At 38.6% G+C, this 14,353-nt stretch overlaps 1 protein-coding gene across 3 annotated transcripts in view; it reads right to left on the reverse strand.

Annotated features, from left to right (window-relative positions):
• Positions 1-7,823: 7,823 nt before the first annotated feature.
• The window catches only part of LOC117480494 (RNA-binding motif, single-stranded-interacting protein 3-like), a 129,655-nt gene continuing 123,125 nt past the window's right edge, over positions 7,824-14,353 (reverse strand). Inside the window, exons 11-14 of one of the 3 annotated variants that reach the window (XM_034127839.1) lie at positions 12,897-13,013; positions 11,734-11,814; positions 11,111-11,181; positions 7,824-10,333 (exon numbers count right to left, since the gene is read on the reverse strand). In XM_034127839.1, the coding sequence (XP_033983730.1) occupies positions 10,330-10,333; positions 11,111-11,181; positions 11,734-11,814; positions 12,897-13,013 (273 nt within the window). In that variant the 3' untranslated portion in view covers positions 7,824-10,329. Of the gene's footprint in view, positions 10,334-11,110; positions 11,230-11,733; positions 11,815-12,896; positions 13,014-14,353 lie in introns of all 3 variants that reach the window. The other 2 variants (XM_034127838.1, XM_034127840.1) reach the window with 2 other exon arrangements.

Consider the following 14,353-nt stretch of genomic DNA (forward strand, 5'->3'; position numbering starts at 1 on the left):
TAGTCTTTGTGTTGTTTTATCAATAACAAAGCTTGGGGAGTAACGGGCGACATGTAACAAGATTACGTCATCAGGATACTAAAAAAAGGTATCTGAATTATATTACAATTACTTGCGCAAAAAAAGATTACTAACAGGATTACAGTGTTAGAATATATTTTGAAATAAATGTAAATATATTATAGGTAGACGTACTGAATACATTTTCTTTATGATCTGATTTAGGCTACTTTAATTATTCTTTATTTTAAAAACATTTCCTATTTAATGCAGTAGATGGACACCTGATTTATTAAACAAAATTACAATCTATGCTTTTGATTAATGTATGAAGCTTAAACAGCATTTGTAAACTATTACTGTAACACAGACAGAGAGGGTGGGTATAATTTGAGAGGAAATCTACATTTTAAACAACTCAAGGTCAGAACAACTCTGAGAAGTATGAGTATAACAATCTGTGGGGTGATTTTATGGAATGGTTTGGAGCAGGAGTTAAAACAAAGCACATGCATAATTCAGTTTAAAAGGATGTACAGAAACACTTTTTGGGAAAACTATGAGAATGAAGAGAGGTGATTGAAGATTTGAAATTATTGTATATGTATGTATAAATGTAAATGTAAGTAGGAATAACTTGCATAATGATTTAAAGGACAATCATTGATCAAGTAAGGGGTGGGAATTAATAAGCATTTGCTTCCTCCTGCTCCCTTTCGGACACATATGATTTATTATTATTATTAATATGAAGACTTTTTTTTGTTGAATATATAAATATTATCATGAATGTGGATAAATACTGTATTTTAACAATACGGTATTCTGTTTTTCACATTTGTTATGTTTTATTTGTTATTTTTTTTAATCTGTTCGAAATAAAGATTGAAATGAAAATGAAAATAACTACATTTTTGATGTGAAATATCTTGGTTTCTTATTTTTTAAGGTATCATTGTTAAATACACTTAAGTAAAGAACACCTTATTGTTATTTGTTTGTTCTTGTTTTTATTTGAACTACATTTGATATTGAGGTAATCCAAAGGTAACGGAAAGTAATCTGATTACAGATTACATCACTTTTATATTTTGATACTCAGAATAGGTTAGTTATTACATTTTTTTTACATGTAACTAGTTATTGTAACGGATTACATTTTAAAGTAACCCTCCCAATCCTCCCCATTATGTCATATTAGCCTATGTGTTGTTCACACCCTAGGAAGCTTTTCTTAAAGGACTAAAGTATTGTTGTAGAAATATCATACATTTACAGAAGCTATTTGAACTGTATACTGTATATAAGATAAGTTAGTGTAGTGGATGGACTCAAGTACACCCTGTTAAGGAATAATTCTTCTAGATATCTAACCTTTTACTCTGACATATGTTATCTCCTCTAAGGAAAGGCCTTGGTGCCATATGTGTTGTTGTCCCCAGTGTGAGACCGGTCAACTTGACTGGCACGTAGGGTAATTGTTGTGAGAACACTGAAGCATTTCTTTATCGGTGTTTGTGGGCTCTCGGATGTGAAATCCTTGAGGCCATGAGCGTTGGACGCAGATGATTCAGTGTTTAGTCTACTCCTTCAGAGATGTTGATTCTCTGTGAACCTGTTAAAAGGTCTAGCATAGAGAGAGGTTCTTCAGAATTGATGTGGCAACTCTACCGTGTAGTCAGAACCTCTGACTCTTTGACTTGTGATGTGAATCCTCCGGCCGAATACTCTGAATAAACCCATCAGTGTTTGACATCAAAGCTCCAACTCACCGTGTCTCCTTCCTGAGTCGGTGACTCCATGCATTACTACACAGAAGTTTCCTCCACAAATTGGCGTTGTCGGCAGGATACCAACATATCTTCAGAGACTGGTAAGTGTGATTTCAAATCTACATTTGGACATTGCCTTACCAGAATCTGTGATTGACGGTATCCTAAAATTATCTGTGAAGCTAAGCGGCTGCGTTTCGTTTTGGTTAATGAACATTTGGGGCTAGTAACCCCAGGGGATCATCCAGGGACTCTGTCTTGGCTGGTTCCCTCTGTGTGTGCTGCTCGGGACGTATGTGCCATGCAGGCATACACGGAGATGTTTAAAAAGACTTTAATGAGGGCAGCAGTAAAGTGGAACTTCTGTGTGAAATCAAAATAGAGATTTGTAATGAACAAATCGCCGAGATTCCGGGGGTTTCAGCGGCCAACACTAGCAGTTAACTAAAGCAGCCAGAGATATTACCCCCAGCGCCTCTAAAAAAAACACGGCTCCAGCTGCTGCGGCTCCGGGGAATGTGTGTCAAATGCCTCCCCGTATCTGCATGAGCTGGTGCCGTGAACTCAGAGGGAGAAAATCACAGCTTTTGTCTATAGCTTTAACTCACACCACCGCCGTCTCTATTAAAAACGAGACTGTTTAAAAGCACTCTCGTGGCTTGTGGCCATTTACATTCAGAGATGTGCTGGCAGGTGCGAGGTGCGTGCATTACCTGATGCGACAGGCTCCCTACATTGCTGAGGAGCTGATGTCGGTCCGGGGTGCATACATAAAATTATAGGCTAATTGATCATGGGTGGGCAGTGGTATGCAAGTGTAGAGCAGAACTGTGTTTCATCGTTGGGATGAGCATGATGGGAGGTGTATAGGCTGGTCGAGTAGGACTACAGTTAACTGTGTGGTTTCGGATAGAAAGGGTAGAGGAAAAAAGTCTATGTGCTCTTGATCGGGGGGGCATAGCACCACTAAAGCAGGGATAGTGGAGTCGCAAGAGGATAAGCTAGTTATTGCTCTTGGACGGTCTTCAGGCACCGATCTAAGGACTTGTATACAAGGGTGGAGGTACGAGTCAAGGTACCCCACTGGGTTCCCATTGGGAGAGATCAAATAGTCCCTACCCCCTCTGAAACCTCTTTAATCCGGACTAAATTGAGCTGGATGAATTTTTGCTGTCACGCTGGTGTTTATTATGAGTTCATCATGTTTGTTTGTCTGATTGTTTGTATCAGGGGTCTATATTGGTTTGTCTAACCGCCGTCTTGTGCATGTTTTGTAACAACTAATAATGAATCAGTCCATAGCCAGGGTAAAATAAACTAAGCTTTAGTTAACTCACCAAAAGTAAATGACTTGAGAAAGATAAATAATATATAGTGTTTTGCAAAATTCTGGTAGTATAGATGTGCTGCAAAATGAAAATAAATAGCAAAAGAGTGTTTTATGTCCTGCATCTGAGTGTGCAGAGGAAATGTAAACAAGAAGCACACTGTTCAGGGTGTGCGCTGCATCTGAGTGTGCAGAGGAAATGTAAACAAGGAGCACACTGTTCAGGGTGTGCGCTGTAGGTGTAAGAAGAAGAGAAGATAATATTACTTTAAGAATACATTCTTAAATTGTATTGCTGGTATGTTAAGATATGTTTGTGACCTTTTATAAACCCTATGCCCCGTCCTGCACCCTGAGACCCTCAGAGGCATCACTGCTGGTCGTAAAGACCTGCCTGAGGAGGTCAGGGTGGCAAAATCTGTCTGCTGTTTTAGGTCAATATTGTATTATTTGTTTCATTTATTCTTAAATCTATGTATTGTTTGGTAATAATGAAAAAAACGTAATGTATTGAACACATTCCGAAACAAAGCTGATAAGACAGAACTTGACTCAGACATAATACAAATTATTGTTGAAACCTTTTGCGCTGTTGCTGCAAAATGGAAACTTTGTTGATTATCTATTCCAACTGGCCACTGGATTCAGATAATTAATATAAGTTGAAGTTTAATTACAGTTTTAAATATAGTTTAACATTCTTTATTAAACTGCTTAAAATGATTTCTCGTATCAACCAATTGGTCTCCATAAACATTACTAAAATTCTAATAGTTGTTAAACTACTGACAAGTTTTCTGAAACCGAGTTTATGAACAAAAGAGTAAAGGTCGCTGGTTAAGCCAGGATCAATATATTTGTTGACGTTTTCATTACAGTGTGCATAATAAATGTGTTAAATGAATTGAGCAATTATTTAAAAAGTATAATGTTGCAATCTCTTTACAATAAGTAATTACAGTTAACAAAGAAGTAGAGGTTGTTTTCCAAGGGCCTCTCCTTCACAGCCCTACACTTTAAATCATGAGACTTTCAAATCATAACAGACAGAGATCGGTATCACTTTGTGTTGCAAGCCAAATCCATGTAAAGGTTCTACTTGAGCCCAATTTAAATACCATAAAGAAAGTATTGAACCCAGCTCAAGCTAAATGTCAAATGTATTTAATTAATGTACAAGTGTTTTGATTTATTTCAAATGTTCTAATCTCAGCTTCTTTCGAGTTCAGTCGAAGCAACAAATTGTTTCTCATAACATTCTCACTGCTGTCCCAAATGTTTTAACCTTGGGCAGACAAGCTGTTCACACACCCACACACACACACACACACCCACACACTTTGGATAAGTAGTCACCTTATCCACATTGTAAATTGTTGCCTTCTTTAAAGTTATTAGTAATTTAAGATTAATTATTGAATTAAATGTGGTACATAAGATAAAATAAATAAAATAACTTTGACTTGATCATTTTGTTCACAACATTAGACCTGTCCTCTAATCTCTACTAGAATAAGATAAGTGTGCATGTGTGGATGTTTTATCACTCCTGTAAAGTACCTAATCTTGATATCCTTTTCATTACAGAGCTGGGAAAATGGTGTATTGATTAGATTCTGATCCGTGCAAGTCCAATTTTGACTGACTTTAGTTCTAATGTTAATGTTAATTTGACTTCAACCCATAAGTAATTATTTAAATTAACTCTAAATGTCACATGATGATGGATTAGTGTTCCACATTTCTTCCACTAATTTGTTTTACAATTAGGCTAAAGGTAAAGAGAGACATTGATGACCTTGTGTCCCTTTTGTTAGTACGTGGTTCCATTTTGTCTATGGCCTTGGACGGCTTCACTAAAAGTCACCCTGTTCTGCCCTGCTGCAGTCCGGCTGAGTGCAGTCACAGAGATGCTATGGCTGCTCTACATGACATTAATGGTCTGGTCTGAATGGACACCATTTCCTGCTCCCAGAGAGAATGACACTACTCAAACTGAACATTACAGCCGTTGATACTGTCTCACATGGGTCTGCTCCCCCCCACTGAGCCATGAACTGAAAGCATGACATCTGCTATGAACACTTGGAAGCCTCCCTGTCACACCAGCACCAACCCTTGGGTCAGTCAGATGAGACTAACGGCTTCACTTAGGGCATTTGGTTCAGATACATGACTCTCGTTACCACAGAGTGGGTTGTTTTTAAGGCTATTCATACTGCTATGCAGAGGATGCCTGTAAGTTGGCGACCTGGTAAAAGCCCCTACTATTGTTTCAAATAGGCCTAATGTCAGGGGTCTCTTAATGTCTAGTTCTACATGTATTCACATTATATAGACAATGTTTCCACCTGGTAAAACTGAAGGCTGCACAAAACTCAGGCTACAATACAACCATTCTGTTCTGCTCTAACGATTCAATTTATAGATTCTCCATCAAAACAATTAGCTTTTATTGTTTCCAATGATAACGTCACCTTAAGTGGAGGAATGCAAACCTGTTTTCAAATGTAAGGTTTTGATTTTGTTTGACATTTCTCAGTAATGACACCCTCAGACACCCAATATCATTCATGCTATGCCTTCAGTAATAACTCAGATGTTAAAGGGATGAAACTTTTCCTCCCAAATCAGATAAGCTTTGTTTTTCAACAAATGTATCAATTTCCTGCATAATATATGTTTATCACAATGGTTTTTGTAAACTGCACACAGGTGATACTGAGTCTTCTCGATTAATAGATTATAAACTATACCATGCTTAAATAGACTCCTAAGTTATTATTTCATATGTACCATATGTAAGAAACACCGATTTACACCCGATTTTAAATAAAGTGTTGAGGACACTGACAATCACATTGGAATCCACACATTTCCACTTTTCAGTCACTACTACTGAGTTTGACATATATTCTGAAAAATGTCTGATAATGTTAATACGTAGCCTTTGAAGAGAGACTCATTTCTATGAGCAGAGACTAGTTTACAGATATTAAGCATTGATATCAACAGTTTTTTTTTTTTACTTTTTGGTCGGAGCCTGAATCAGTCCGCAACAGAACACTGAGAGCATTACCAACATAGGAAAAGCATGTATTAGAAAATAGAGTTTAGAATATTTTCAATTATTGTTTGGTCCCTGTTATAGTTTTGTTACATAAGCTAAGGAATTACAAAACATCTAATTGTATAGCAGATCAAATGTATTTCTATTAATAATTTCTGACTGAAAACAGCATGAATTGAATGGATGTGTGTGCGTTTGTGTGTGTCTGACATTTTGTACGCATCGTACGCAATCATTATGCATGATTGTAATGCAATGTCTTTATTAGTCCTGATATGTAATATAAATCTTTTATCTTGTTACTGTGCCTTTGTGGCTGTGTATAACATTAAAGCTTCCGTGTTGCAGCATTAGATACATTACAGTTTTTTTTAATCCAGCATGCTATTCAATTTAACACATCTAATTTATTATTTAACAGAGGAAATACTGTATGTTAAAAAAGAAATACGGCTGTTTGAATATGAATTCCTTTGTTAGCATCTGTGTCGAATGAGAAAATGACACACACACACACACACACACACACACACACACACACACACACACACACACACACTGCACCACACGCACCTACAGCTCCTAAAGCATATAATATAGATCAGGCTACAGCCATTGTGTATTTTATTATGTGAACATATTTTACTAATCACTCCCCTTTTAAACTGTATTCTTGTTTTACTGTCATATAGTATTTCATACCTGTTTTTCATTTATTACTCTTATATTACTATCTGACATCACATACATCGTTGCATTAAAGTTCACAGTTTATTTATAATCAAAACAAATTAAATAACTTTTTAAAATTTTTATAAATAATAAAAAACGTGTTTATTTGGGGAGGGCAGGAATGTCAAATGGGAGGGCCTGGCGGGTCTGGGCCAGGATGAGGAGGAAGGACGGATGAGTTCTGTACCGAGCGGCAGCGGTGACGCCGGTGCCGGCCGCGGGGCCTCGGAGCCAGTAGGCATATGTCTGGTTCTGATAGCGATGGAGTAGCGGGAGAGGAAAAACAGAAGCGTAGAAGCACTTATAAAGAGGTAAGGCAATGCTGCACTATTCATTGATTCCCAGTAGCCTGTGCAGGTTTAAATGTGTTGTGCATCGTTTTACATAACTAGTGTTAATCCACCGGAGATAATGATCATTCTCATCTACTGATACCTGGCATTGAGGCCATATGTTGCTGTTCATGGTGCTGAATTAGGTGTGTGTGTGTGTGTGTGTGTGTGTGTGTGTGTGTTATTCACAGAGCCTGCAGAGGCTATAAATTACTTTGATTTGTTGTTTAAATAGGGGGCCTACAAAACCCCAGCCCCAGGGCCTGGTGGCAGGTTAAGGCGGGCCTGCGCATAAGCGCATAGGTGCGCCGCATTTTCGGCTTAGTTGAGGCACCCTCCGCAAGATGAGGCCCCCTCCGCAAGGTGAGGCCCCACGCAGTCTGCATGATCGGCCTGTAGGGTGGGGCGGCCCTGTAGATATTGTTGTACAGGGTACAGGCTATATTCAGTCATTAAGTGTAACTGCATATGAAAAGCAACTGATGTGATGGATTAAACACACACACAGACTTCCTCATGTAACTCATACTGTGCACAGCAGTGCACTCTAGTGGTTCTACGTTGTGCCTGCAGATTAAACAACATGAGTATTGACTGTTTGAAACATTTTTTTATTGAAAGATTTGTCTAAAAAGGAAACAAAAAAGAAAAGAGACAGTTGAAACTACAGCAATATCCACTGGTTCTACAGACACTCTCAGAATCACAATTTGAAAGACATGGGATGCATGTGATCAAGCAAATAAAAAAATAGCATCATCAAAGTTATTTCTGTTGCATCTTCTTTTACACACCTGTACAAAAAAAAAAGATCTCATAAATATTACTTTTGTTCTCACTTTCTCTACTTTCTCTCTTCTTTCAATAATGTATTTTTCCCATAGAGGTTTATATCTGCTTGATTTTGGTTGAACCGTGCATTTTCTGTGTGTCCGTCTGTTCCCACACCTCCATTGGCTTATTTTCATTGATGGAGGCTCAAGTAGGTGCCAGTTAATGTCCATAGAGGTGTTTTCGTTTTCAACAGATGCCCTCTTACGCATTACATAATGCAGATTATTATTATTATTATTCAAAAAGAGATTCCTAATCTCATAATAGGGCTGCAACAAGGAACCTATCTTTTCTCACACTTGAAAAGAGGCACCCGACTTGTAGAATGTTTTTTAATGCAGTTGAGTCATGGATAACAATAAACTGTCCCTATCTTGGCTCCAAATGTCATTCTGTCACCGTCTCCTCTTCTGGACCCACCCAACACAAAACTACCTCAATCCCTAATAACAGCAGCTCACACGTAATCAATTCTCAAAAAAAGTGTAACACAAATAGAAAAACAAAATATCTCTCCTCTTCCTCTTAGAATATACATAAGCTGAAATGATTTGTTCAACAGAAATGCCCTTTCTTTAAGATAGATCCTCGCCCTGCTCACATTTGAAAAGGCTTGCGTTTGGCAAGACATTGGCGTAAAACGTATAAACTGAGTCTAATGATTAAAAAAATAGTGTTGTAATGAGCTACACCAGCATTTAGGAGTCATTTGAGTAAAGATTAGTCAATGCAGCCTGAAGAAGGCGTAGTAGGGCGTACAGGTTTAATCAATATTCCACAGGATGTCAGCCTCTTTACCACCAAAGTGTTCTATACCAACTTCCCAATATTATAACAACCTCCTCCACTTTCTCCATGCCATATTGCCACAGGGTGTCTGGTCTCTCACTGATGTTCCAACGCACTTTGGATCCTCACCACGTTTGATCACATGACAACAACAAACGTCTCAGAGCACACTCTTCTGGTTGAGGCAGTTGTGTAGCAGACCCACAACATGTGACTGATAAAATCGTCTCAAAGGCCAACAGCATGACAAGCAAGACAGGTCGGTTTCAGGTTTTAAGGAGGTGAAAAATGAAGGAAAAGCAACACAAGGAAGATCTCTTCACTACCTAGTTTCCTCATCTTTGGTATAAAATACGCCACCTGTTGGCTGCTTTTGTTCAACGTTTAAGAAAGACTCAAGAAACTGTCAACAGTTTTACTAAAACTATTGCTTTTGCACATTTAAAAATCCTAGCGTTTTTTTCTGCTTTTGTCAAAGTCAGATTTGTTCCTTTTTTTTTAACTTTTCTTTTTTGCAGTGAGACAAGCAAAGCAGGCAAAGCAAAAAACGTCTTTGAAGGTAAAAAGGCTGCAATCAAAACTCAAAAGATACAAATGTGATGGAATAACAGAACCTTTATCCCATTAAACTTGACTGCATTTTCCAGGAAGCAGTGGATTGACCCTTCCCAATAGTCATATTAAAGAGGATTTTTTTCCCTATCAACCAACATCAGCTGCACCGCACCACATAATTTAAAATCATCTTCATACAATAACAACCTTTTTTTTTTTTTTAATCCTGTACAAATAGCTTTGTAGATTTCATCTCGGTCGCTCTTGGAACTCTCCAAGAAAATCTCAAATCATCATTATTTTTTTATAATAATTCAACACTATGGAAACTATTTTTCCCCAAAGTTTGAGAAAATTAAGGCAATAAAGATTTACGAAAACATTGATATTCTAGAAAACTACTCAAATAATAAAAATAATGAAAATAATGTAGCTTAATATCAAAGGAAGACAAACTGTTTATTTTTCCCTAGACTTTGCTTCCTTCTTTTTTTTAATAAAAAAGTCTGAAAATCTACCTGCACATTCAAATGTTCTTTTTTTTCTTTCTGTACAGCTTGTTGGTTGAGTTTAGATTTCACTTTATGTCTTCTCTTTTTCCTTTGGAGGCAAAGTCCAGTCCCACAGTGAGAAATGATAAACTCAAAGTTGCAGACTGCATTTGATTTCATTGTCCTCGAGTTCAGCAAACCAGCCTTTCTTTTTTCTTTCTTCGTTCGACCAGGTAGGAAATATAATAGATTTTTTTTTTCATTTTGTCTTTTATTTGGTGCATGTGCACAGTGGAAGCATTCTCCCCTCAGTGTTGCCCACGTCACCTCTTTTTTTGTCCCTGTTTCATTTGGATTCTCTCTGTGTGTCCAGCGCCTCAGTGCAGTCCTTCTGAAGGCGATGCAGCAGCGATTCCCAACTATCTTGTTATCTTAAAGAGACAGAAAACAAGTCAGTGAAAAAAGGGTAACAGAGGAAACAGTGGACAATGTCACAGTTTCTCCTGCAGACACAACGCCCTTTGTCCGACTGCTGTTTTTGGAAAAGAAACCACCGGTGGGTTATCTAGGAGGCAGACAACAAGGAGAATAAAAGAAAGAAAATAAATGTGTTGTGCAAGCAGAGTTCAACATGATTCGGCACGAAAAAAACAATTGGCTCCACGTTGTGTTTGCCAGAACTGGAGTGTTCTGTTGCTAAATATATATGGGCACAATTCAACATGGTTGTTCTAACTTGTGAATCATAGCCCCGCAGAAAACACTCATGAAGAAAAATGTCAAAATTGAAGGTACAGGAGACCGTTTCTCTCTCTGTCCAGGTCTTTCCACTCACATAAGCTAAATGAAATGGCTTTGAATGACTAGTTTGACATTCTGGGAACTAAAGCTTAGCATAAGATCCATTAGAATATAACAAGTCACTATGAATTCACTTATCAAAACTAATTTCCACGTTAACAAAAAAAACTAAAACTGAAAACAGTTGCATGAATCTGTTTAAAGTTACCAGGTGTTTGTCCAGATTAATTCACCTGTAAATGTATAGCATATTAAGTGACACCACTGTTTTCTTCAATTAAAGCAATGAAGGAAATAAACTTAAACAACACAGACAGGAGATATATATCAAAAACATACTGTAATACCTTTGTGGTAAGTTTACAGAAAGTGTGCAATACAAAGAGAGATGTCTTTACAACACTCACTTCTGCTGGTAAGAGTAGGCTGTGGCATGATCTGTGTTCTCCACTGATAAAGGCTGCTGCCCGCTGGCGTCCTGTGAGGAGGGGGGAGCTGTCTGTGAAGAAGGGTCTGTCACCACACCCTGACACCAGAAACCATTCAGATACAACGATTTACATATTGTTAGAAGCTGTATACGCTAATTTACTGAGAAAAACATTCAAACTGTTCAGCAAAGACAAAAAGTCACTTGGTATTGATTAAAAGTGATCTTCAAGCAGACCCAATTTAATTTCTGGTGCTCATCTTCAGAATTAGATAACGGTTCTTCTGACCTTTGGGAATTTAGTTTAATTATTGGCAATGTCTAACCCTGAAGCACAGCGAACCGCAACACAATTCTGATATTATCTAGGCTTAAGTGCCCTCAGTGGAAATGAATCATTCCTGTTTTTCGTTTCTGGCAGCATGACCGCTGTAAACTACAGCTTCCGTTACTAGCATCTAATTTATCTAAGAGACACAATATGACAGAATCATATGTGACTTATAGACTATAACATTCTCAATATTCAAATCCAGTTAGCCCTGGCTGCAGTAAGAAGTTGATATAAGGTCACAATAAACAACTTATTATAGTCCTTACTTCCACTGTGATGGCAGAGGCAGGCACTGCAGAGTACTGGGGAATGTAGGTTCCTTGCATAGGAGCTGCAGCAGGCATGTACTGCAGAGAGAGGGGGGGGGGGGGGCACACAGTATGATGATACAGACACAAACAATATGTCCCCCAGAAGCTTGTGATTCATAGTACTGATATTCCTGCTGAAATATGTGTTTTTGTAACCTTTCACCAGTGGTGTAATGTAACAAAGTACATTTACTCAAGTAATGTACTCAAGCACAATTTTGAGGTACTTTACCTGAGTATTTTCATTATATGCAAATGTATACTTCTACTTCATTACATTACATTACATTACATGTCACTTGTTAGACGCTTTTATCCAAAGCGACTTGCATTCTCAATACTGTGGACAATCCCCATAGGAGCAATTTGGGGTGAAGTGTCTTGCCCAGGGACACAACGACATGCTGACTGCAGTGGGGTTTGAACCTGTTCCGAACACCAACGCACAACCCACTGCACCACTCGCCTCCCTACACTTCACTACATTTTGGAGGCCAACATTGTATTTTTAACTCCACTACATTTATCTGACAGCTTTAGTTACTTTGCAGATTCAGATTATTGGCTATAAAACATGTAAAACGACTTATAAATAAACATTACACGTAATAATTGGTTAAAATATCAAGCAGCAGTATATTTTACATACGCAAATTAGCTCCACCTACTGGCTGTGATGAAAATATTGATGCATTAACAATCATAATCCAGTAGTTTAATTTAAATTATTACAAAATGGGCCATAAGGAATAACGACTACTTTTACTTTTGGTACTTTACTATAAGTATAATTTGATCCCAGCACTTTTATTTAGGTATGGTTTTAAAAGCACCAAGACATTGCATTTAAATAATGCATATTTTTATATGTACTTTTTCCCACCCCTGCATTTCACTAACCATAACGTTATAGTAAGGCTTGGACCAGGGTCATCACAGATTTCAGCAAAAAAGAAAAAGGCAATTAGCAAATCCATGTGTGCTCTTTCTGCTGTGAGATCATTTAATTACAGCTGATCATGGCGATATCTACTTGACGAAGTATATTAATGTAATACAAATCAAAAGATAACACAGATGCATGCAGAGCAAAGTAGTTTAGAGGAGCTCAGACTCACAGTGCCTGTGGTGCCCAGAGACATGTGGTTCATCTGCTGGGTGAGGGGAGCCATCACACTGGAGGGGTGGAGAGACAGACTGGACTCCAGAGGCGATGCAGGGTTGATCACAGCACCCTGAGGCAGGAGGACAAGAGAGAGGACAGGGTTATAGATATTCAGGGCCGTACCTGGCCAACATGAGGCCCCATGCAAAGTTATATGATGAGGCCCTCTGTTTCGCGAGCGTCGTCGAGCGGTTTAAGCGTGCCGTGCCGTGCCGTGCCCGTTTTTGGTTGCATTTCCACTAGGCGTAGTTCCGGCTAGCGGGTACTTTTTCACAGTTTTCTGGCTCTCCAAAATCGAGGTTCTTTCCGGGCCAACAACCGGGCTGAGTATGCTAAACTAGTGAGAGAATCGCTGGTAACTACAACAAAATGAACATATTTTACCGTGATTTAATTGTAATACACGTTTCAAAATGATGCCGAAGTAACAACATACTGATACCGGTTAGTAAAAACCATGAATTAATGCTTTGACAAGTCTGCAGACAAGACGGCAGGCGAAACACCTTTTAAAATGCGTGTTTTCATAATTGCGCCGCATAAGCAAGGCCGCCTTAATGCACGGGCTGACCTGGGCCCTTTCTCATTTCACTAATTCCCCTCCTCGACTCCTATCCTCGTGTCTTAGGCCCAATCCCAAACCACTCCCTCGACCATACCCCTCCGTGGCGGAGTGAACTCCGTCTGTAGCCACACTCGCAGCTCAACGAGGCTCCCTCCTGTCAGATGGAGGGAGTAAATACAGCGGCAAGCTTTGGGACAAACTCCCCTCTCTCCGGCAGAAACATTAAATGCCGTAACTGTATGTAACAACGGTTTCAAATCAGCATCTCTTAGACAAAAAATGTAAATTAAGAACTCAAATAAAACTCCAAACATCTTTCATTGTGTTACTTTTTTGTAAAGCTCTTTTAGTTTTAAACCTGATGTTTATAAGCTTCTTAGTTTTTGCAACAGTCTGTAAATATACACAACTTTATAATAAAATGCACACATTTACCTTTTTCTAGACTAAACACAGGTATGATCCTAAGTTAAAAAAATATGAGGTTATCATGAGGTTGTTAACATCGCAATTTATCAGTGGATGTTTGCTGGAACTACTTGTAAACAGCGTGTTTCCTGACGGACACACACAGCGGGTGTTTCTCAATCGCGAGTACGCTTGCTTGGTAGCACATGTCTGCCGAGCATCTTGCTTCAGAAGCGAGGCAAGAATACTTCCTGGCATTCGGAAAACAAAGAGTGGAACAGGCTAGCAAGTGTGCAGGTGTGCGTCATATGAGAGGCCCCGCCTTACATTTTCCGTCACAGATTTGGGGAAATTGGTCCATGCGCAAAGCATTGTGGGGATTTTAAGACCGCGGAGTCTACTCATGTGCAGCCTCGATATTTCTCCAAACGGAGTAC

Source organism: Trematomus bernacchii, unplaced genomic scaffold (assembly GCF_902827165.1).
Source record: "Trematomus bernacchii unplaced genomic scaffold, fTreBer1.1, whole genome shotgun sequence".
Taxonomy (NCBI): domain Eukaryota; kingdom Metazoa; phylum Chordata; class Actinopteri; order Perciformes; family Nototheniidae; genus Trematomus; species Trematomus bernacchii.